The sequence below is a fragment of the Pelophylax lessonae genome (genome assembly GCF_965119305.1).
Source record: "Pelophylax lessonae genome assembly, chromosome: 9".
Lineage (NCBI taxonomy): Eukaryota > Metazoa > Chordata > Amphibia > Anura > Ranidae > Pelophylax > Pelophylax lessonae.
In genome coordinates, this window is record NC_138776.1 from 129,061,206 (window position 1) to 129,083,387 (window position 22,182).

The window sequence follows — 22,182 nt, forward strand, 5'->3', positions numbered from 1 at the left end:
GCGCCTCCATTGTGATCGGCTGTGTCATCGGAACACAGCCTATCACGTGGGAAACAGCCATGCCTATTGGCTGTTTCCCCCCTGCCGGTGACTGGCTGTGTCCCGGGGACACGCCGACACCGGCAGTGCACGGCGGCGCGCCCGCGATCGCGCGCCTGCCCTGCTTGAATGGGCGGACGTCATATGACGGCCGCCCAGGATAATAGCCGCACCGTCCCGCCATCATATGACGGCGGGCGGTAAGTGGTTAATTTTGGCATGGGGTTCCCCTTAAAATCCATACTAGACCCAAAGGGCCTGGTATGGACCGGGGGGGGGGAGACCTAAGCCTTTTTTTTTTACATTTTTTCTTTTATCTATATTGCCAGGAGCCAACAATACATTACAGCCGCAAGCAAGTTTAAATTACATTTTTCCTTTAGAAATGTCAGTATTGCTGCAACAGGCTACACACATTGTACAAATGCATCACTTTACAGGCACATTAGGGGACCCCCCAGGCATGACATTTAACTAATTTTTCATTTTTATTGTTTCACTTAAGCATCATTAAAATCACTGCTGCTTTAAAAACATTTTTTTGCATTGATGCATGTCCCCGAGGGCAGTACCCGGGTCCCCATACACTTTTTACAGCAATAACTTGCTTATAAGCCTTTAAAATGAGGACTGATGATTTTTCATGTTCGTGTCCCATAGACTTTAATAGGGTTCGAATGTTCACTAGAGCTTTTCCCCTGTTCAAGATGTTCTGGTGCGAACCGAACCGAGGGGTGTTCAGCCCATCACTAATGACATCTATGTATCTAAAGAGTCCAGATATGGGAGAGACTGCTCCAGGTGGGATGGGTGTCAGGTGCCGGTGGGATCCGCAATCCAAAGTCGTATGAAGCAAAAAGAGAGTATTAAAATTGGAGTATATTTATTCCACATCAAACAAATAGGCAAACTTGAAACATCACACTGTGAGTGCAGGACACAAAGGCAGACGCGTTTCACGACTCAGAGATGTCGCTTACTCAATACCATGTCCATTCTGTGTGTGAACCTACCACAGATAAACCCATGTATGCAGCTGAAAGCGATCAGGTTCATTAGTTGATTGTTCATTCAAATAAACTGCTGCTACAAATCTGTGGCTTTAATTGCACAAACAGGATGGCCCCAAACAAAAACCAAATCAAACACACAATATAGTGATTATATGCAACAAAACGTTGATCTGAAATTTAAAATCAAGTAAAATGTGTACTTGTGCTGATCAGAACTCAATACACAATAATTCTGACCACATAAGAAATATATGTATACTGTAGTTCAAAATATTATCAAAAAACTTTACATGGATGCATTAAAATCACCCGGCAAAAAGCTTTATATGTAAACATTAAATGCGTGTCAGAAGTGCTTCTCAAATTGTGCTAAAAATACATATAATAATGAAAAATATATATGAACCGAATATATATGAACTGAATATATATGAATTGTGTGTTTGATTTGGTTTTTGTTTGGGGCCATCCTGTTTGTGCAATCAAAGCCACAGATTTGTAGCAGCAGTTTATTTGAATGAACAATCAACTAATGAACTTGATCTCTTTCAGCTGCATACATGGGTTTATCTGTGGTAGGTTCACACACAGAATGGACATGGTAATGAGTAAGCAAAATCTCTAAGTCGTGAAATGCGTCTGCCTTTGTGTCCTGCACTCACAGTGTGATGTTTCAAGTTTGCCTATTTGTTTGATGTGGAATAAATATACTCCATTTTGATTTACATCGGAGTGCGGTCATCTCTTTTTGCTTCATATCTATGTATCTAACCCGAGAATCACATTGCCAAATATAATAAAATAATTGAAAAGGTATGGAAAACTTTTAAATGTAAAGATCAACCCTGTAATATCTAAACTTTTAAACATAAATATGAATAGGAAATCAGAAGAACTAGCTTTACAAAGAGAATTCCCATTCTCCTGGGGTAAAATGTCTTAAAATATCTCAGAATAAATTTAACACTGTCTCTAAAGAATCTAGATCATGAAAACTATGTCCCACTACTGAATGAAATTAATACGGAAATTAAAAAGTTAACAAAAAGACCACTCTCTTGGGTGGGACGAATAAATACGGTAAAGATGGTGATCATGCCGAAAAATCCTTTATAGGTTTTAGATGTTACTAATATACAGTATCTACCACAGACTTATTTAAAAAAATTAAATACAAATGATAACCAAATGTATATGGCAGAATAAGAAACCAAGAATACAATTCTCAGTACCAAGTAGAGAGAAGACAAAAGGGGGTTTGTTGCTCCAGATATTAAAAGGTACTACAATGCTGTAGTACTATCGTGAATGGTGGAGTGCACAAATATAAAAAGAGTAAAACACGGTTAAGTGATAATATTTTGGTACCACAACAATATAGAATATTAAATAGAAATACACATGAGTTGACTATGAATGTGTTTAAGGCATAGGATTTAATTTATAAACAAATAAAATGGGAATTTAATTTGCCTTTAATTTCACGCACAGGGACAAATTATTTTTTACTTGGTAAAGGGGCACAATTTGGAGAATGGATAATAGATAAAAATACACAGATTTAAGATATAATGAAAAAGGGAAATATGTACATATCAAGAATTAAAACACAAAAAAGGAATTAATAATATTAAATGAATGGCGGTACTCCCAGGTAAGACATTTTGTGACAACTCTACCTCAGCCAATTAGATCAGAGAAACATTTTTCTTCATTTGAACGCCTGTGTAACTTGCAGACGGCCATAAAACATGCAATAGCACAGATCTATAAAATACTTACGGAGTACATAGAACCGGGAATACCGCCATTCATTAATAAATGGGAAAAAGAGTTGGGATCAAGTTTAGAGGAGCAACAAATAAAAAACCAAATGCCAATATATATATATATATATATATATATATATACAGTGGGTACGGAAAGTATTCAGACCCCCTTAAATTTTTCACTCTTTGTTATATTGCAGCCATTTGCTAAAATCATTTAAGTTCATTCTTCTTCCTCATGAATGTACACATAGCACCCCATACTGACAGAAAAACACAGAATTGTTGACATTGTTGCAGATTTATTAAAAAAGAAAAACTGAAATATCACATGGTCCTAAGTATTCAGACCCTTTGCTCAGTATTTAGTAGAAGCCCCCTTTTGATCTAATACAGCCAAGAGACTTTTTGGGAAAGATGCAACAAGTCTTTCACACCTGGATTTGGGGATCCTCTGCCATTCCTGCTTGCAGATCCTCTCCAGTTCTGTCAGGTTGGATGGTAAACGTTGGTGGACAGCCATTTTTAGGTCTCTCCAGAGATGCTCAATTGGGTTTAAGTCAGGGCTCTGGCTGGGCCATTCAAGAACAGTCACGGAGTTGTTGTGAAGCCACTCCTTCGTTATTTTAGCTGTGTGCTTAGGGTCATTGTCTTGTTGGAAGGTAAACCTTCGGCCCAGTCTGAGGTCCAGAGCACTCTGGAGAAGGTTTTTGTCCAGGATATCCCTGTACTTGGCCGCATTCATCTTTCCCTCGATTGCAACCAGTCGTCCTGTCCCTCTAGCTGAAAAACACCCCCACAGCATGATGCTGCCACCACCATGCTTCACTGTTGGGACTGTATTGGACAGGTGATGAGCAGTGCCTGGTTTTCTCCACACATACTGCTTAGAATTAAGGCCAAAAAGTTCTATTTTGGTCTCATCAGACCAGAGAATCTTATTTCTCACCATCTTGGAGTCCTTCAGGTGTTTTTTAGCAAACTCCATGCGGGCTTTCATGTGTCTTACACTGAGGAGAGGCTTCCGTCGGGCCACTCTGCCATAAAGCCCCGACTGGTGGAGGGCTGCAGTGATGGTTGACTTTCTACAACTTTCTCCCATCTCCTGACTGCATCTCTGGAGCTCAGCCACAGTGATCTTTGGGTTCTTCTTTACCTCTCTCACCAAGGCTCTTCTCCCCCGATAGCTCAGTTTGGCCAGACGGCCAGCTCTAGGAAGGGTTCTGGTCGTCCCAAACGTCTTCCATTTGAGGATTATGGAGGCCACTGTGCTCTTAGGAACCTTAAAGCGGTAGTATCCCGCTTTTTGACACTTTTACCTACAGGTAAGCCTATAATAAGGCTTACCTGTAGGTACAAATAATATCTCCTAAACCGGCATCTTGCCGGGAGCTTGCCGGAAAATCACTCCCGCGCGCATGCGCGGAAGTGACGTCATCGCGGCTCCGGCCAATCATCGCGCCGGAGCCGTCTCTTCCGGCCAATCACCGCGCCGGAGCCGCCGAACCCGGAAGAGACGGCGAGGGATCATGGCAGTGCCCGCAGCGATGTCCGGGGGTCCGTGTCGGGGCTTCGTTCTAAGGTAAGTTACACATAATGGGCTAGTATGCGATGCATACTAGCCCATTATGCCTTTGTCTTGCAGGTTTTTTTTTTTTTTTTTTTTACAAGGGTTTACAACCGCTTTAAGTGCAGCAGAAATCTTTTTGTAACCTTGGCCAGATCTGTGCCTTGCCACAATTCTGTCTCTGAGCTCTTCAGGCAGTTCCTTTGACCTCATGATTCTCATTTGCTCTGACATGCATTGTGATCTGGAAGGTCTTATATAGACAGGTGTGTGGCTTTCCTAATCAAGTCCAATCAGTATAATCAAACACAGCTGGACTCAAATGAAGGTGTAGAACCATCTCAAGGATGATCAGAAGAAATGGAAAGCACCTGAGTTAAATATATGAGTGTCACAGCAAAGGGTCTGAATATTTAGGACCATGTGATATTTCAGTTTTTCTTTTTTAATAAATCTGCAACAATGTCAACAATTCTGTGTTCTTCTGTCAGTATGGGGTGCTATGTGTACATTCATGAGGAGGAAGAATGAACTTAAATGATTTTAGCAAATGGCTGTAATATAACAAAGAGTGAAAAATTTAGGGGGTCTGAATACTTTCCGTACCCACTGTATATATATATATATATATATATATATATATATATATATATATATATATGTAAATAAATATATGAATATATATCACATTTAAAAGTGCATGTGCTCTTAAATAATGTGATAAAAATGATCCAGGTGATAAAACTAATATCCGTGATAAATGAAATATAACTTATTGGCTGATTGCTATCATATTAAAGTGCTCGTGCTGAAAATATCTAATGATAAAACCTTAGCATACACAAGTGGAAATAAAATTTAAAAATTGTGCAAAGTCCATAAACAATAAATCAATAATTTCCTCCGTGCTGTGCTGATATCCAGTGACCAGGTGCTGGTGCTTAAATATCATAAAGTGACTTGTTGCATCAATAGTAATGATGGCCTCTTACCTCCTAGTTTGGCTCACAAATTATATTGAGCCAAACCCGCTTTTTTGCACACACAGGTGCTGTATAGTAAGGGATAGGTTACTTCCTCCTGTCCTCCCTCTGGAAAAAGGTGCTTCAGATAGGGTATAACAGCCAGGCCCACAGGGCCAAACGACACAATAAAGGGAATAGGATGGTCACCTCATCATAATAATTTTTCCACCGTCACATATGGGTGCATATGTAAAATAAACGCAGCGATATAATGCTCTCTGTAGCAACTGGTTTATTGCGGTAAAAATACAATAAAAACTCCCATGAGCTGGCACTCAGCCAGTGCAGGCATGGACAGCAATAGTGGGTGCTACAGCGTGTGCAGGCTCCTCCCCCGTATGCGTTACGTCGAAACCACGACTTCCTCAGCAGGGGTGATGCTGACACGCTGTCCACTGTTTTATATAGTGATCAGGCTCCTCCCTTATTTCTCTGGGCCAATCAGTGCATCCATTAGTCATGGCCCCAGGGAATGTGGTAATAGGTGGAATAATCACTGTTGAGTACTAGTTACTAATCCCCAAGACAATTAGTATATGTGCTCCCCCTCCCTCCATACTTGGGGCCAGGGGGTGCCTAAACTTAGAAGATGTCCGCATTTTGTGTTACTATGGAGACCCGACACTCCCCTCCATACACAGGAGGCAGAGCAGGGTGGGCCGGTCTCTCTGCTCGTTATCAGGTATAGGAAGTGATGTATGCCTGTCTCCATGGCTTCAGAGGACACTCCTCGGCGGGGAACGGAAGCAGGGCGGGGTTATCCCACGCCTCAGACCTCCCACAAAAGACTTTCTAAGCCTGTCCCCATGGTTACAATGATGCTTCCTTGGAGTAGACCGGAAATCAAGCAATGCAAATCATCACCTCAGACTCCCATAAGTATAAACACCCAGGAAATGATGCGGGCCGGTACGGGAGACAACGGTGGGGATTTACAGAGATTTTGGCCCCCAAAGGACCAAAATCCTAATACAAAATGCAAATTAACGTCTGGGAAAAGAAAAAAACAGGATCCTGCACATATTAGACACCAATCCATGGCTGCCCACATAACTGCTACAATATTAAAATCATCAATTCCAAAAGATATTTCTTATGTGATTACGTCAGATTCGACCTCTGTAAAGCCCATTGGTGGATTTGAGGGCTTGTGAGTACCCTATAATGGTATAGAGGGACACAACATCTCCTGTTGCCAATATACATTTACCAAGGTTATCTAATTGGTTAAAATACTTAATGACATGTTTAGTGTCTTCGGTGTAAGCTTTACAGAGGTCGAATCTGACGCAATCACATAAGAAATATCTTTTGGAATGCTTGGAGTTTTGTTTAAAACACAATTATTTCTGGTACGACCATAATTATTATTTACAAATCAAAGGAGTTGCGATGGGAGCTAGGTTTGCCCCTAACGTCACTAATTTATTTATGACATATTGGGAACAGGAACCTATCCTAAAAATAGACCAAAAGAACTTATGATAGATATATAGAGATTTATCAACTATCTGCTGATAATATGGAATGGAGACGTGGATTCTTTTAATTCTTTTAAGAATACAATGGACAGAAGTAACAGGAATATTGTTTAAACCTGGACAGTAAGCAACGAACAAGTAGTGTTTTTTTAGATTTGGAAATTTTTAAGGATCAAGGGAAACTACTCACCCGTAACCATTTTAAACCTACTGACAGGAACTCCTATCTGCCATTGGACAGCTGTCACCATAGGAGTTGGTTGATTAATATACTAAAGGGGCAGTTCATCAGATTGAGGAGGAACTGCTCTAATGAATCATATTTTTTGGCCCAATCAGATTTATTAAAGAATCAATTCCATGAAAAAGGATATGATATAGGTCTGATTGAAAAGGTGAAGAGGGAAGTTTGTGAACTAAACAGAGAGGATCTGTTCAAGACAAAAAACCCTAAAGTATGTGGGAATAATTTCAAATACAAATGCATTATGGACTACAATATTCAGCATGAGCAGATCGAAAAAATCTTTGCTAAACATTGGGACATTTTAAGAAGAGATAAAATTCTCGGCCTGTGCTACCCCCTATACCAAAGTTTATCTATAAAAAAGTGCCCACATTCCTTATCACGGTCTGCATCCCTGCACCTTCTGTTTCTGGTGAACTCGTGGTGACAAATCGCTATACAATCATTTCCCCCACGATCCAAGCCACCATCCTAGCTTGGAGGAAATTGCTGTCACCCGCTAGTCCAGACCCCGTAGATGCACCTATTCGTATCCCACTCCAAACCTTGGAAGTATTAATACCCTACTTAAAGACTAACACATGGAGTTCCCTGGGCATTCTGTGGGTGGACGAGTTACTCTCGTCAGGCACTACTAGGACATGGGCAGAGCTCTCCTCCCACTACAAACTGCCAAAGTCAATGTCTTACTCTTACTTGCAAATCCAACGGTTTCTCAAAAAATTCCCACTGCTGGTTATAAACTTAGCTGCACCTCTACATGCCTTCTTTACGGCCTCAGAAGTACAGGAGAAAGGTATTTCCCTGATATACAACTCCCTAGGAGGTAAAATGTTATTAGCCAAACCCCCCCCCCCCCCTGATGCTCAAATGGGAGAAAGACCTCGCAATGCAATTCTCACCCCACATGTGGTCCAAATCTTTTCAAGCAGTGTCTGCTGCCACTCACTGCGCAAACCATTGGGACCTTGCTCAGAAAATTATATGACGCTGGTATAGGACCCCAGTCATGCTGTCAAAATTTATAGCGTCATATTTACCCTTATGCTGGAGGGGTTGTGGTCAACCTGCCAATATATATCACGTGTTTTGGTCCTGTGTGGGTATCTCTAGCTACTGGAAGCAAATTTTTGCTACCATGTCCAATATAACAGGTAATCTCAGGCCCACTGAACCAGCCCTAGCCATACTTCACCTGGGAATCCACGGATATCCAAGGGACCACCGCACGATCCTTACCCATATCCTACTATCTGTAAAACTCATAATAGCCAGACATTGGAAGAGCAGTCTAGCACCAAACCAAACAGAGGTACTAGCCCAAGTCAACCTTAACTATCAATATGAACGGTTGTTGACGTTACGGGTCAAAGATTCTATGACTAGTTTTGATTCTCAATGGGCAGCATGGTCAACATGGTATCCGAATCACTCTGTCACAGGTTCATCTTGACAATGTTGATGTTACTGTTACTGTATCTACACGAGTTTCAATACTACCACCTTCGTTTCTGTAAAAGAATGTTGTATTGACATGTTTCCTTGTCACTGTTCAATTGTATTTTTCTTGAGTGCGAATTGTTCATATTTCATATTTCACATTGCACTGTTTATTTTGTTTTGTTTGCTAAAACTTCAATAAAAACTACTTTAAAAAAAAAAAAAAAAAAAGTGCCCACATTAAAAGATAAACTGGCCCCAGGGGTCGGAGATCCCTCTATAAAAATGAAAAATCATCTCCTTCCTCTCAGGGTTCCATTCGCGTGGTCGCTGTATGGCCTGCAAACATGCAGTGAATAACACTCGGAAAAAGAAGGAGTTCACATCCACTAGTACTGGAAAAAAACTATTTAATTAAGGATCTCTTCACTTGCACCACCACAGGAGTAAATTACATGCTCCAATGTGGATGCGGGCTCCAGTACATAGGGCGGACCTCGAGATGCTTAAACATTAGGGTTGCCGAGCATATCAAAAATATAAAGAAAGGGAAACCCACACATAATGTCTCCAAACACTTTTTATTGGCACGTAATAAGGATCCTAGGTCACTGCAGCTCTGGGGGATTGAAAAAGTGGAGAAGCATTGGAGGGGAGGCAGTTTTATTAGACAGTTGAGTAAAAGGGAATCGCACTGGATTTTTGAAGCTTAAGTTCTGGTACCAAAGGGGTTGAACGTGGAGTTCGATCTTAATTGTTTTATTAGTGAAAAATTATTTTAGATTATATTGTAATTCACGGGAAACCCCCCCATCCCCCCCCCCCCGATCCCGGGTTCTTTTCATTCCCTTTTTTATATATATATAAAAAAGATTTATTGTTGAACATAAGAATTTTTATATATATTTTATTTAAATATTTATGCGTGGTCATATATGTATATTTTTTATTTTTCCTCATATTTCTTTATTCTTATTAATTTTTCTTTTTATTCTCATCATTATTTTTCAGCTTTTTTAGCTTTTTATGTATCATATTATATGGTATGTTCCACTGCATTCTGTTTACCATTAGCTTTTAGCATTCATACCATTTTTATTTTTATTCAATTTGGCAGCAAGTCAGAGGGGTTACTTAATCTTATAGGGTGTGATTGTGGTACATGCATAATTATCATGGTGTCCACCAGGGGGATACATAATGATTGTGAGGCATTATGTCAGTCAATTCATTTTATTTTAATTACTTATTTTTCAGTATTCACTTTAGTATTTATCAATCATCTTATTGATTATTTTAATATTGTGACAGTTATGTGGGCAGCCATGGATTGGTGTCTGATATGTGCAGGATCCTGTTTTTTTCTTTTCCCAGGCGTTAATTTGCATTTTGTATTAGGATTCTGGTCCTTTGGGGGCCACGATCCCTGTAAATCCCCACTCCCGTACCGGCCCGCATCATTTCCTGGGTGTGTATGCTTATGGGAGTCTGAGGTGATGATTTGCATTGCTTGATTTATGGTCTACGCCGAGGAAGCGTCATTGTAACGATGGGGACAGGCTTAGATAGTCTTCTGTGGGCGGTCTGAGGCGTGGGCTAACCCCGCCCTGCTTCTGTTCCCCGCCGAAGAGCATCCTCTGAAGCCATGGAGACAGGCTTCCTATGCCTGATAACGAGCAGAGAGACCGGCCCACCCCGCTCCGCCTCCTGTGTACGGAGAGGAGTGTCGGGTCTGCATAGTAACACAAAATGTGAACATCTTCTAAGTTTAGGCACCTCCCTGGCCCCAAGTATGGAGGGAGGGGGAGCACACATACTAATTGTCTTGGGGATTAGTAACTAGTACTCAACAGTGATTATTCCACCAATTACCACATTCCCTGGGACCATGACTAATGGATGCACTGATTGGCCCAGGGAAATAAGGGAGGAGCCTGATCACTTCATAAAACAGTGGACAGCATGTCAGCATCACCCCTGCTGAGGAAGTCGTGGTTTCAACGTAACGCGTACGGGGGAGGAGCCTGCACGCGCTGTAGCACCCACTATTGCTGCCCATGCCTGCACTGGCTGAGTGCCAGTTCATGTGAGTTTTTTATTGTATTTTTTACTGCAATAAACCAGTTGCTACAGAGAGCATTAGATCGCTGTGTTTATTTTACATATGCACCCATATGTGATGGTGGAGAGATTATTATGATGAGGTAACCATCCTATTCCCTTTATTGTGCCGTTTGGCACTGTGGGCCTGGCTGTTATACCCTACCTGAAGCACCTTTTTCCAGAGGGAGGACAGGAGGAAGTAACCTATCCCTTACTATACAGCACCTGTGTGCAAAAAGCGGGTTTGGCTCATTATAATTTGTGAGCCAAACCAGGAGGTGAGCGGCCATCATTACTATTGATGCACCAAGTCACTTTATGATATTTGAGCACCAGCACCTGGTCACTGGATATCAGCACAGCACGGAGGAAATTATTGATTTATTGTTTATGGACTTTGCACAATTTTTACATTTTATTTCCACTTGTGTATGCTAATGTTTTATCATTAGATATTATAAGCACAAGCATTTTACTATGATAGCAATCAGCCATTAAGTTATATTTCATTTATCACGGATATTAGTTTTATCCCCTGGATCATTTTTATCACATTATTTAAGAGCACATGCACTTTTGATTGTGATATATATTCATAAATGTATTTATATATATATATATATACATATCTATCTATCTATCTATCTATCTATCTATCTATCTATCTATCTATCTATCTATCTATCTATCTATCTATCTATCTATCTATCTATATATATATTTTTTTTTTTTGGCATTTGATATTCACTTTGGTTGAATCTATTTATCCTTTGGCGCTGCATACCCTTACTTTTTTGAATAATTTGAGTTAGGTGAATGCACTTTATGTTAGCAGCCTTTGGTCCCCTTATCTAGTTATTCAGCAAGTAATTGGGGTTATCACTTGTTTATCGGTCAGCGCTGATTAATCATTTGTCTAAACAAATAAATAAAGTATTGAGAGTGGTCCATAAAACAGCAGTGGATATAAACATCGTTAGAGTCTAATCATAAATGTCTATCTAGGTGGTACAGTATATAACACCCACCAAGGTGCATAAATATCAGCCAGAGAAACCTTCAATGTGTTGGAGAGGGTGTAACATGGAGGGTACTATGGCACATATATAGTAGGAATAGCCAAAAATACAGGACTATTGGCAAAAGGTGAGACATTATATAAGGGGAATCACTGTTATGGAGATGGCAGAGGACCCATGGGTCTGCCTGTTCCATAGCACAAAAAATACAATAAAACAACACAAGAATACAGTAGTACCTTATTTAGTAAATGCAGCAAAAAAGTGGTTAAACCCTAAAAGCCCTACGATGAGAGATTGGTTCAAAAGAGTAGAATATATCCACAAAATGGAATTTCTGAGCAGTAGCGAAGAAGATCAAATAGAGATATTTTCCACCATATGGAAAAAATGGGTAGAATTTAAGAAAATGAGGGAATACGCTGAACTATGGAGTGAATAAAAGGGAAAGGGAGGGAGAGAGAGAGAAGGAGGAATAGAGAGTAGAGAAGAAAAAAAATATATAAATTGGCCAAATATGGGAAGGGGGGGGGGGAGAGAGGGGAATTGGGAAGTTTGTATACAAATGTTTTGAACAGTGATATATGTGTTGTTTACTCCTTTTTATTGTATATGGAAAAAATAAATAAAGAGAAGTGAAAAAAAAAATTGTGACAACATCATTTTACAGAAGTCACATACAGTATATAAAGATTATTGTGTATTTATCAATCTTACCTGCTCCATTTGGTGAGTAGTAAGCTCTTGTCTTCTCGGCACTTCCAAAGTCATAAACAACGGGAACAGCAGGTCCATTGTGTGCCAAACAGGCTCCAATATTGTACACCACAGGGTATTTCTATCAGTAAGGGAAAAACATTAGTTTTGATTAGTATTGATATGTACTTACTACATCAAGTATTTAAGCCTCTTGCAGTAAATAACACCATACGTCCATGGTGCACAATGCAAAGTGACAACAGAGTTTGGTCTAAAATGTCCTACTGGTGTATTCCTCCGATTTCATTCCATCATCTTTGTGATCTGTACTGTGATCTTAATTAGATTTGGCTATTCCTTGAATACACATAAAACAAAGGAGTTAGGGGGAGATAGGTCTGCCACTCAAATATCTTATGAAGTGTCTAGCTGTCTCCATCCCTACTTATATATGGCAAAAGGGAAAGGAAATATGGGACTTTAAATGAGTACAGCTAGATATATATATTTAATTGAATCAATAACATAAATATCATATAGGACCTCGAATGGGGGGACCCATAAAAGGCTGATATTCTATGTGTGACTTATGATTTGTAGTATCACATATGTGAATATAAATAATGAGTCAATGGTATAATCCATATATAAAAAGTATTAACCATAAGAATAACATTTTCAAAATCAATAAAAATGTATCATAGATTTATTGTGACAGCACATTCTCTATAGGTACACAATCTTTACATATAAAAAAAAACATGATAAGACCCAGAAAATGGGGACCCATAGAGAGCTGACACAAAATCATATATCAGATTTCTAATTCATAATTAATAGTATAACATATATAAATAACAATTAACAAATCACATATACATATAATATAGATGAGAATAAATACACTGGTAATACATTCAACATAATTATTTATAAAAAAAGGCAGATTTCATATGAAATTCTAATTGGATATAGGTATACAATCTTGGAATGTAGAAAGCGTTTCTTGGACCTCCGTCCATTCATCAGGAGCATAAGAAAATAGATTGTATATGGACCCACATCGACACTCTGGGGAAAGCAGGATGGTTAGAGGTTCATCTTTTCTCTTCACATCACACTAAGATATATCTATTTTCTTATGCTCCTGATGAATGGACGGAGGTCCAAGAAAAGCGTCGAACCGACAATCACTCAGACTCTTTATTCAAGCTTTCTACATTCCAAGATTGTATTCTATTGTATAGAATTCTAATTCTATCCAATTAGAATTTCATATGAAATCTGCCTTTTTTTATAAATAATTATGTTGAATGTATTACCAGTGTATTTATTCTCATCTATATTATATGTATATGTGATTTGTTAATTGTTATTTATATATGTTATACTATTAATTATGAATTAGAAATCTGATATATGATTTTGTGTCAGCTCTCTATTGGTCCCCATTTTCTGGGTCTTATCATGTTTTTTTTTTATACGTAAAGATTGTGTACCTATAGAGAATGTGCCATCACAATAAATCTATGATACATTTTTATTGATTTTGAAAATGTTATTCTTATGGTTAATACTTTTTATATATGGATTATACCATTGACTCATTATTTATATTCACATATGTGATACTACAAATCATAAGTCACACATAGAATATCAGCCTTTTATGGGTCCCCCCATTCGAGGTCCTATATGATATTTATGTTATTGATTCAATTAAATATATATATCTAGCTGTACTCATTTAAAGTCCCATATTTCCTTTCCCTTTTGCCACACATAAAACAAAACACTCAAAGAAATTGAATATATACAACCATGAACGCAATGATCTTATTTAATAGGACTGAGAAAAGTGCAATGACCATGCAGACACTTCAGTAGCCATGCAGACACTTCAGTAGCCAAAGAAACCAAAAATTCACATATAGCTAATATGACGATGGCGTGCTAAAATCTAGGCTGCTATGCAGTACTGCACTATGCATAAAGCCTTATTCATTTATCAATTGAAGCAGCAAAGTGCAGTAACCCTCAGTAAGACATTGTTTTACTGAACCAGATTAGAATAGAATAAATTATGACTGGCACAATTGTTAGTGAGTAGGCTAGAACTTTGCTCCTTGCCCTGTTTTATTTCATTTACCCGTTAGTTGATATTCAGAGGGATAGGAAGTGTTCAGATTTTTTCAAAAAACTTTGCAACTCAATGAAAGTGTCTTTGTGGTGGCAGCTACATCACTTAAAAAACAATAGCAGCCTCTTATATTCCACAAACTATTTACCTTGTAAAGCTGGAAGAGGTTACCACCCTCATGAGTAAAAAAACTGGTCTCTGTACGATATCTCAAAAGAGATGAATTCCTCCAAAGAGACAAGGGTGTGTTATTGGGAACATGCCATAGACTCAGATCTTTGGCAGTAATATCATAATATCCTGGATTCTAAAACACAAATTTAAAAATAGATTAATTTCTTTTTTTTTTTCAGACATTATCTCATATTAGTTAAGAGAAGGCATTGTAAAACGTTCCCCCATTTGATTACAATTTTTTTTCAAAGCTATCTGATCTATAAGAGCCAGAGTGAAAGCTTTTGCCAATTTTGTTTTATATTTTATAATATATGGTTGAGAAACTTCATATGAACAGGTAGATTTATAATGTCTTCAGATTAAAGGAGAGTACTTCAGAATCTTCTGCAAACACAGTAACAATATGCATAGGCCTTCAACAACAGAGAAGCAAGTATTTACAAAATTGCCCCCACTTATCATATATGGTATATGCACAAGCTTAAAAAAATATATTAGTTCTATGATCTCCTTAAAATGCATTATAATACCTTGTAATCATCGCTGGTTGCACCATCTGGTAGTCCAAATGTGGCATAATTTGCCCAGTTTCCTTCTCCTGCTCGATTATTGGGGTTGTTTCCCTGCTGGCTGGACCAGCGATCTCCTGGTGTGCATTTTCCATATATGTTGTTCTCATGTACACTTGCCACAAGTGTCCAACCTCCACCGTTGGTTGTCATATCACAGAAAGTCTGGTAGATCACGCCATCTTCAGTGGCCAGCGAATAAATTCCATCTGGAACAACAATGTAACAACAAAAATTCATACGCAATATGAAGACAATAAAATGAGGGCAGATGTGTTATGTACTGTATGCACTGACATTTTTTAGCATAATAATAAATTGCATTAATTTTACAGACTACTAAATTATATGAGAAAAAAGGTTATGAGGAGCTATGGACTGGAGGACACCAACCAACTAGTTCCGCACAAAAGAAAACTGAACTTTCTAGGGCACACCATGGAATGAATCATTGTGACTCAAAATTGATAAAATATGTAATTTTATTCAAAAATAATTAAAAATAAGGACAAAACAGACAATCCTCATTCATACCATACATAACAAAAAAAGAGACAGAAGAAAAAAACATTACTAAAATTAGTAACCTAGGACTATTTCTAACCCAAGTGATCCCAGGGGATCGGTGGGAGAAATGTGTAGGTTGATGCTATAAATGTTACAGTATCATAGTAGTTTAAACATTGCAGAATCCTATCTGATCTGTAGGTCTACGCGTTTCGCAGCGTGCTTCTTCAGGACCAAATTTGTATCAGAGATTTCTTAAACACAAGCAAAATATGAGTTAGTGACATAGAAACTATATTCACATTGTTATATAATTATGTCTGTGTCCAGCAAAACAACACACCTGCCTAAGGGGTATAGCCAATGCCTCCCGGGCAGACATAGAGGGCGCGGAGATAAGGGAGAGATGTATTGGGGGGAAGAGTTTGTACAATGGACCAATGAATTGAACCTTAGGTACCTAAAGAACAGGATATTCATCAGTATTCATTAGTTCATGTAATATGATATATAACATTGGTATCGGTGAGGGTTAATTACCTTCTTGTCAAGATTGGCAATCAAAGAAATAAGTTTTGTTTGTAATTTCGGATCAATAGTTGAACAGGGATCAAGGAAGTCCCATGATAGAGACATCACTATCAAAAGATTAGAAAGTCAATATATAAATAAATATTGCCCAAAGAAAGTAGTGGGCATTAATAAATATATTTATATATGAGAGTTAAGAGTTTTACTGATTACCTGAAGATAGTTACAGGGTGAATTCCGTATCAATATATGACAAGAAGGAAAATTGGTAGATAAAGTTCATTCCAGAAATAGGCTTACTTGCACCTCTATAAGAAAATAGAAACATGTATGTTTCTTACAGATTAGAGGAATAGATGTCATAGGGGTATAATGGAAAAAAAATCAATAGTTTGTTACCTTAGAATTTAACTCTCATGTGACAAGAGCATAGAGAAAAGGAAGAAATGTTGTGGCCGACAGCTAGTTCCTGTGTTAGAGGAAGAGGATATTGTCCCTGTAGATTTTGTGTCAGGTGTCCGGTAGGACCCTGAGCCTAAAAAGGATATGGCATGTGCATTAGTAAGTGTTCTTATGTATAAACATGGCGAAATCTAGCAGACAAAGTAAATTAATCAAACAGTACCTTAAGGTAATTAGGTGCACCTGGTCTGGCAGGTGGATAGGGGAAATCTGTAACTTTCTACCCTTCAAGCCCAAATGTAGGGCTTTTATGCCTCCTAAAGACATTATATACAGGTATTAGAGGTTTAAGCAGGGTACAGCAATCTGTGTGCCACATATAAAGAAGTTTACAAACGCTATATTTTACCTTGTGTGGAGAGTGCCCCCGAGAATCCCGCTGCCGTGTTGAAGGGCAATCAAAGACGTGCCGGAAGGCACGTCTCTGTCTTTGTCCTTAAAATTTCTCAATTCCATTGATGTAACCCACTGTTTTTCTCATTTAAAATACCATCATCATTATAGTCTATGAATGCAGTTGCAAGACTCCTATACTTCTGTAGCACCCTCCTAGGTAGGTGCTAGAAGAGAGTATAGTTTTTGGGTCTTTCTGCTTACCATAGAGATTGCCAGGTACATTTATATTGCTCTATGCCTATCAGAGAGCAGGATCTATTAGTGAGGTCTGCTCATGGTGTTCAGGTGCAGTTCAGTTTGTCTGAAGTGTTCACTGGTCCAATAGGGAAACATATTGGACAGTAGGATCAAACTTGACAAATGAGTACACAGGCATTTACTACAGCCCTGGTGATTGGCAGAGGAAAGTGCCTCGGTGCATGCTGGGATACTGTATAAACGCCAAGGGCACAAGTGCTCCGCTGGAGAGCAGGGTCCCGGAGGGAGGGTGCGGCTGCCCCTCCTCTGTAAATGCTGCTATGCAGCCTCAGGTGGTCGACCTTAAAGCCTAAAGAGTCAGAGAGGAGCTGAGCCCAGATGCCCTGCAATGCTGACTGGAAGGGAGACACTGGAAAGGATCTGATTCTGCCTACAGTGAGTACAGATCTGTGTCATGGAGCCTGTACTGAGAGGGCCACCCCTTCTGCTAGAAGAGTCAGTGGACAGGTGTCAGTCAAGGGGATTCTAGAGAGTGTCCGGAAGATTATGTAGTTGCATGAAGTCTGCTGCTAGAGAGAGCAAGGGACTTAATTGTTCCATACAAGTGGCAGTGTGACTAAAGCAGTGTGTCTGCTTTCACAAATAACCTAGTGAGGCCAAGTGAGAGTTGTCCTTATCTACTGTGAATAGTTCCAGTTGGAGTATCTCACTACTCCTTTCTCCCATCCAAATTTCACAATACAAATACTAAATCCCCTGGACTGTTTATTGAGTAACAAGCAACTGGGAGTACGGATGGATGAGTGGACTATCCCCTAGTGACTGTCTGCAGGTAATCAGAGGAAAGCCAACAAGTCATCATACAGCAAGCCCTACGGGGACAGTGCTACACTTCCAACCATTCTTCATTTGCCACCAATCTCTGTCAAGTAATTTTTCCACTTTTCTCAAACTGAACTCTGAATAAGGATAAGGGTGCTCTGTTTTGTCTATAAAACACTTCATAGTGCCTTATCTCACCTACATATCTGGCACACCTCTAAATATTTCAAAATATTCCCTCATGACTAGTTCAATCCATTGAAATGCAGTCCAGATGCGTTCCGGTTTCCTTTCTGCATGCGTGCATTTAACACGTTTTTGGTGCATTCCAGTGCATTTTTGATGCGTTTTTTTGGGCAGTTTTGATGCGGTCCAGTGCACTTTTCCCCCCTCTTTTTTCTTAACATAATTAGGAAACTGTGTTCCAGTGAATGTTTGGTGCATTTAGGTGTATTCCAGTACATTCTTGATGTGTTTTACCACGTTTCAGTATAGTCCAGTGCAGAAAAAATGCAGCACGTTCTACTTTTTTTTTTTGGAATGCACTGGAACTGCATGTGGTGTGAACTGGCCCTCCATCCCTTTTTCTCATACAATCCCACGTTCTCTGGATTTCTCTTCCCTACCTGTTAGACCTGTTACCTCTTTTAAAATATTCAGCCAGTCCATTAAAAACCATCTCTTCAAATTATCCTTCTTTATTACCCTGTTCTGTTACTGCTGCAGAAGCAATGCACACCAACTGGAAACTGCTTCTGCGTACAGGTTAAAAAGAAAGACATCTAATTTGTATGGGAACTTTCCAAATGTCCAAAAGAAACAAATTGATTTTTTACAATGAAGGTATTTTTGCAAACCCACAAATTGTATTAAAATGTGTTGCAAAAAAAAATGTAAATTTAGTTGGCCATGTCATCATTATACTACAAGTCTGACTCTTTTTTTTTTTTTTAAAGTAAAGATTGATTACGTTACAATGTATATAGTATTTTTATTATGAATAAAACTTGCTAGATCCTTGGTGACCTATTGTTCATAGTATTTGAAAATACATTGATTTTGTGTGTGTATCATTATTTATAAATGTGTATCTCACCTTTAGCATATCTGTTTGAATTTTTGATTGCCTTACAGCTCCTGTATCCATATTCAACACCTCCAGTAGGGTACCCGGAATCTGGCATAATAGCATTTGCAGTGTCATCATCCCAGCATGCCAACAGGTTAAGAATGGTCTGCTTCTTCTCAGAGAGAGAAGCATATTCTAAAAAAAAGATGTGTGGACAATCTTAGAAACAAATATACAGTACATTTTCTTCCTGCGTTTGTCAGCTACATTGGGTTGTTTGATTACATTCAACATGCATTTATGTAAAAATAAAGCTATCATATTATTTCTATTCCAAATGGCTCCTGACATGATAAAATAAACTCATCTTTCATTGCAGCTCTGTCAATGTAATCCATGGCAACATGCACTATATAGTGCACTGCTGTGCGACAGAGCAGTAGAAGTGTTATCAGAATATCTTTACTTAGGCTACAGAATCATCACAGTAAATACAAAAACACAGAATTATCACAACAAATATAAAAGATAAACTACCATAATGTAATCCTAAAATTAATCAAAAAGCACACTTGAAATATAATGGAACATCGAATGCAATGGAAGGGTTGCAATTGTCAAAATTTAAATAAATATTTTAGAGCTTTATTTTTTTTACTTCTGTATATACATTTGTATCTTTACATACTTTAAAGTCTTCCAGCATTTTTTATATATTTTTTTTTTTTTAATTAACAATTTGAACAAAAGTAGAATTTGGAATTGGGTCAAATAAGTTGTTTTTAGAGTCCTTGGATTGCCATAATATTAGATTAATGTAAAAAGTAATGAGGTAATTGGCGCTGCCTAAAAAGATGTGTGGAAGATTAGGGTAAAACCAATAACTTATGTATAGAAGATCCTCTTATATATAAAATTTGCTATAAATATAAATATAAAGGGCAATAATACAAAACAGTGCAATCGCAAATCCATATATCTACATATATATGTATTCTATGGAAACATAAAGTGAAATAGTGCAATACCAGTGCATATATATGTATATATTTGTATATATATGTATATATTTGGTGGTGTGCGCACTGGTATTGCACTATTGCACTTTATGTTTCCATAGAATACATATATATGTATATATATTGATTTGCGATTGCACTGTTTTGTATTATTGCACTTTATATTTATATTTATATCAAATTTTATATATGAGGATCTTCTATACATAAGTTATTGGTTTTACCCTAATCTTCCACACATCTTTTTAGGCAGCGCCAATTACCTCATTACTTTTTACATTTTTAATATTGACTTCACAGTCTATATTTTAGGGTTAGGCAGCAGCCATTTTACTATTTATTATATTTATAATTTTTTCTCCATAGCGCGGATACTATTGTTTATTAATATTAGATTAATGACTTGGAGGACCTGGTACTCACCGCACAGGGTAGAAAGGAGCAATACTCTAAGATGTGGGCTTGCTGGAACACGTTTCTACTTTCTGGCGAAGGACGAGCCTTGAGTGGGCTCCTTCCGCAGCCTGGGGCTTGAATGTTGACGGGGTCATCCGCACGGGCTGAACTTATGCTCTCCCCATAGCTCTCACCTCCACATACCCTTCTTCCTACCTCCTTCCTGTCATCCCCAAGCCGGTGCTACATCGAACACTACCCTCCTACTCTTCTGCTACCTCCACCTCTCTCTGAAACCCCTCTTCCCTATTTTTCTCCGTGGTGTCTTCCTTTCCCCCCTATCCTTCATTTCCTGATGAATGCTCCACTTGGTTTGGATCTTATATGTCTACTCCTCCATGCTATGCCCATGAATCACGTTGACCATAGCTGTTATTTGCTGTGCCTTCAAATACTGCTGACTACCTCTTCGGTGACTTGTATCTTGACTGTTATGTATTCATGCATGGAGATTCCTTGACTACTATGCCGTTGAGACTTTTGTCTCTTGCACTTTGTAGTGTTCATGTTTGCTGACTTCTTTATGACTTTGTTTTCTGCTGTACTTTTTTCATTGTTTAATCAAGAATTTGAAAAAAATATTAGAACCTTCTAGTCAAAAGTGCATCTGGAGTTTCATGACCATGCTAAGGGCAAAACAGCAGACTGATATTTGGGTACCAGAATAAAAACAGCTGAACACTTCTGTTGTAGATCATAGCTACACAAGAAATATACTCACCACACTTGTTAGCAAAAGTTCCAGCAAGTGCCAAGGAGAGGACTAGAAGACTGTACACCAACATCTTCACCTGAGAAAATTTGACAAATTCATGAATTTAGGCTATGCAGCTGTGCTAACATAATAATATTTCACATACATAATGAAACCAACACAACAATGCATGGTACATATATAAATATAAAACAGAATCATATTGAGTTTGCAATAAAATTATTAAATCACCAATAATCAAGGTTCTGCTAAAAAAAAAAAAAAAGATAGATAAAAATAGTCCTGTTACCAGCTACACTTCAGAGATGCTTTCAATACAGGACTAGTTACTCTCTGATCTGTTCAGCCTCTATAGTTTCAAACCAACCCTACTTCCACTGACTATAATAACTTGTTCCAGTTATTTGAATAGGACTGGTTGAACTCTGATCCATTCAGCCTGATGTCACCTTTTTATAGTTATAACCAACCCTACTTCCACACTAATTTCAATATTTGTTTTCTGGATTGTGATAAGCAATTATCTAACATATTAAATTGACATAACAAAGAAGGTTTTGTGTCTAAGGTTTAGTTTGGATTGTTTTGGCCTAGTTGCAATTAAATGTTTTATTTTCACTTGCATATAGAAGTTTAAAAACAGGGAAGAATGAGATCTCCTGTGATGTATGTCGCAATAACAGGAATTACAAAAACAAAATGTCTCAATGAAGGATCTG

At 38.3% G+C, this 22,182-nt stretch overlaps 1 protein-coding gene across 1 annotated transcript in view; it reads right to left on the reverse strand.

The window, feature by feature from the left end:
* Positions 1 to 21,545, reverse strand: part of LOC309562596 (intelectin-1-like) — a gene marked incomplete at its 3' end in the record, with an annotated part of 38,750 nt that extends 17,205 nt beyond the window's left edge. The window contains exons 1-5 of the mRNA XM_082266848.1: positions 21,470 to 21,545; positions 19,301 to 19,468; positions 15,250 to 15,497; positions 14,691 to 14,849; positions 12,421 to 12,541 (exon numbers count right to left, since the gene is read on the reverse strand). Of these exons, the coding sequence (XP_082122974.1) occupies positions 12,421 to 12,541; positions 14,691 to 14,849; positions 15,250 to 15,497; positions 19,301 to 19,468; positions 21,470 to 21,533 (760 nt within the window). The 5' untranslated portion in view covers positions 21,534 to 21,545. The remainder of the gene's footprint in view (positions 1 to 12,420; positions 12,542 to 14,690; positions 14,850 to 15,249; positions 15,498 to 19,300; positions 19,469 to 21,469) is intronic.
* Positions 21,546 to 22,182: the final 637 nt, after the last annotated feature.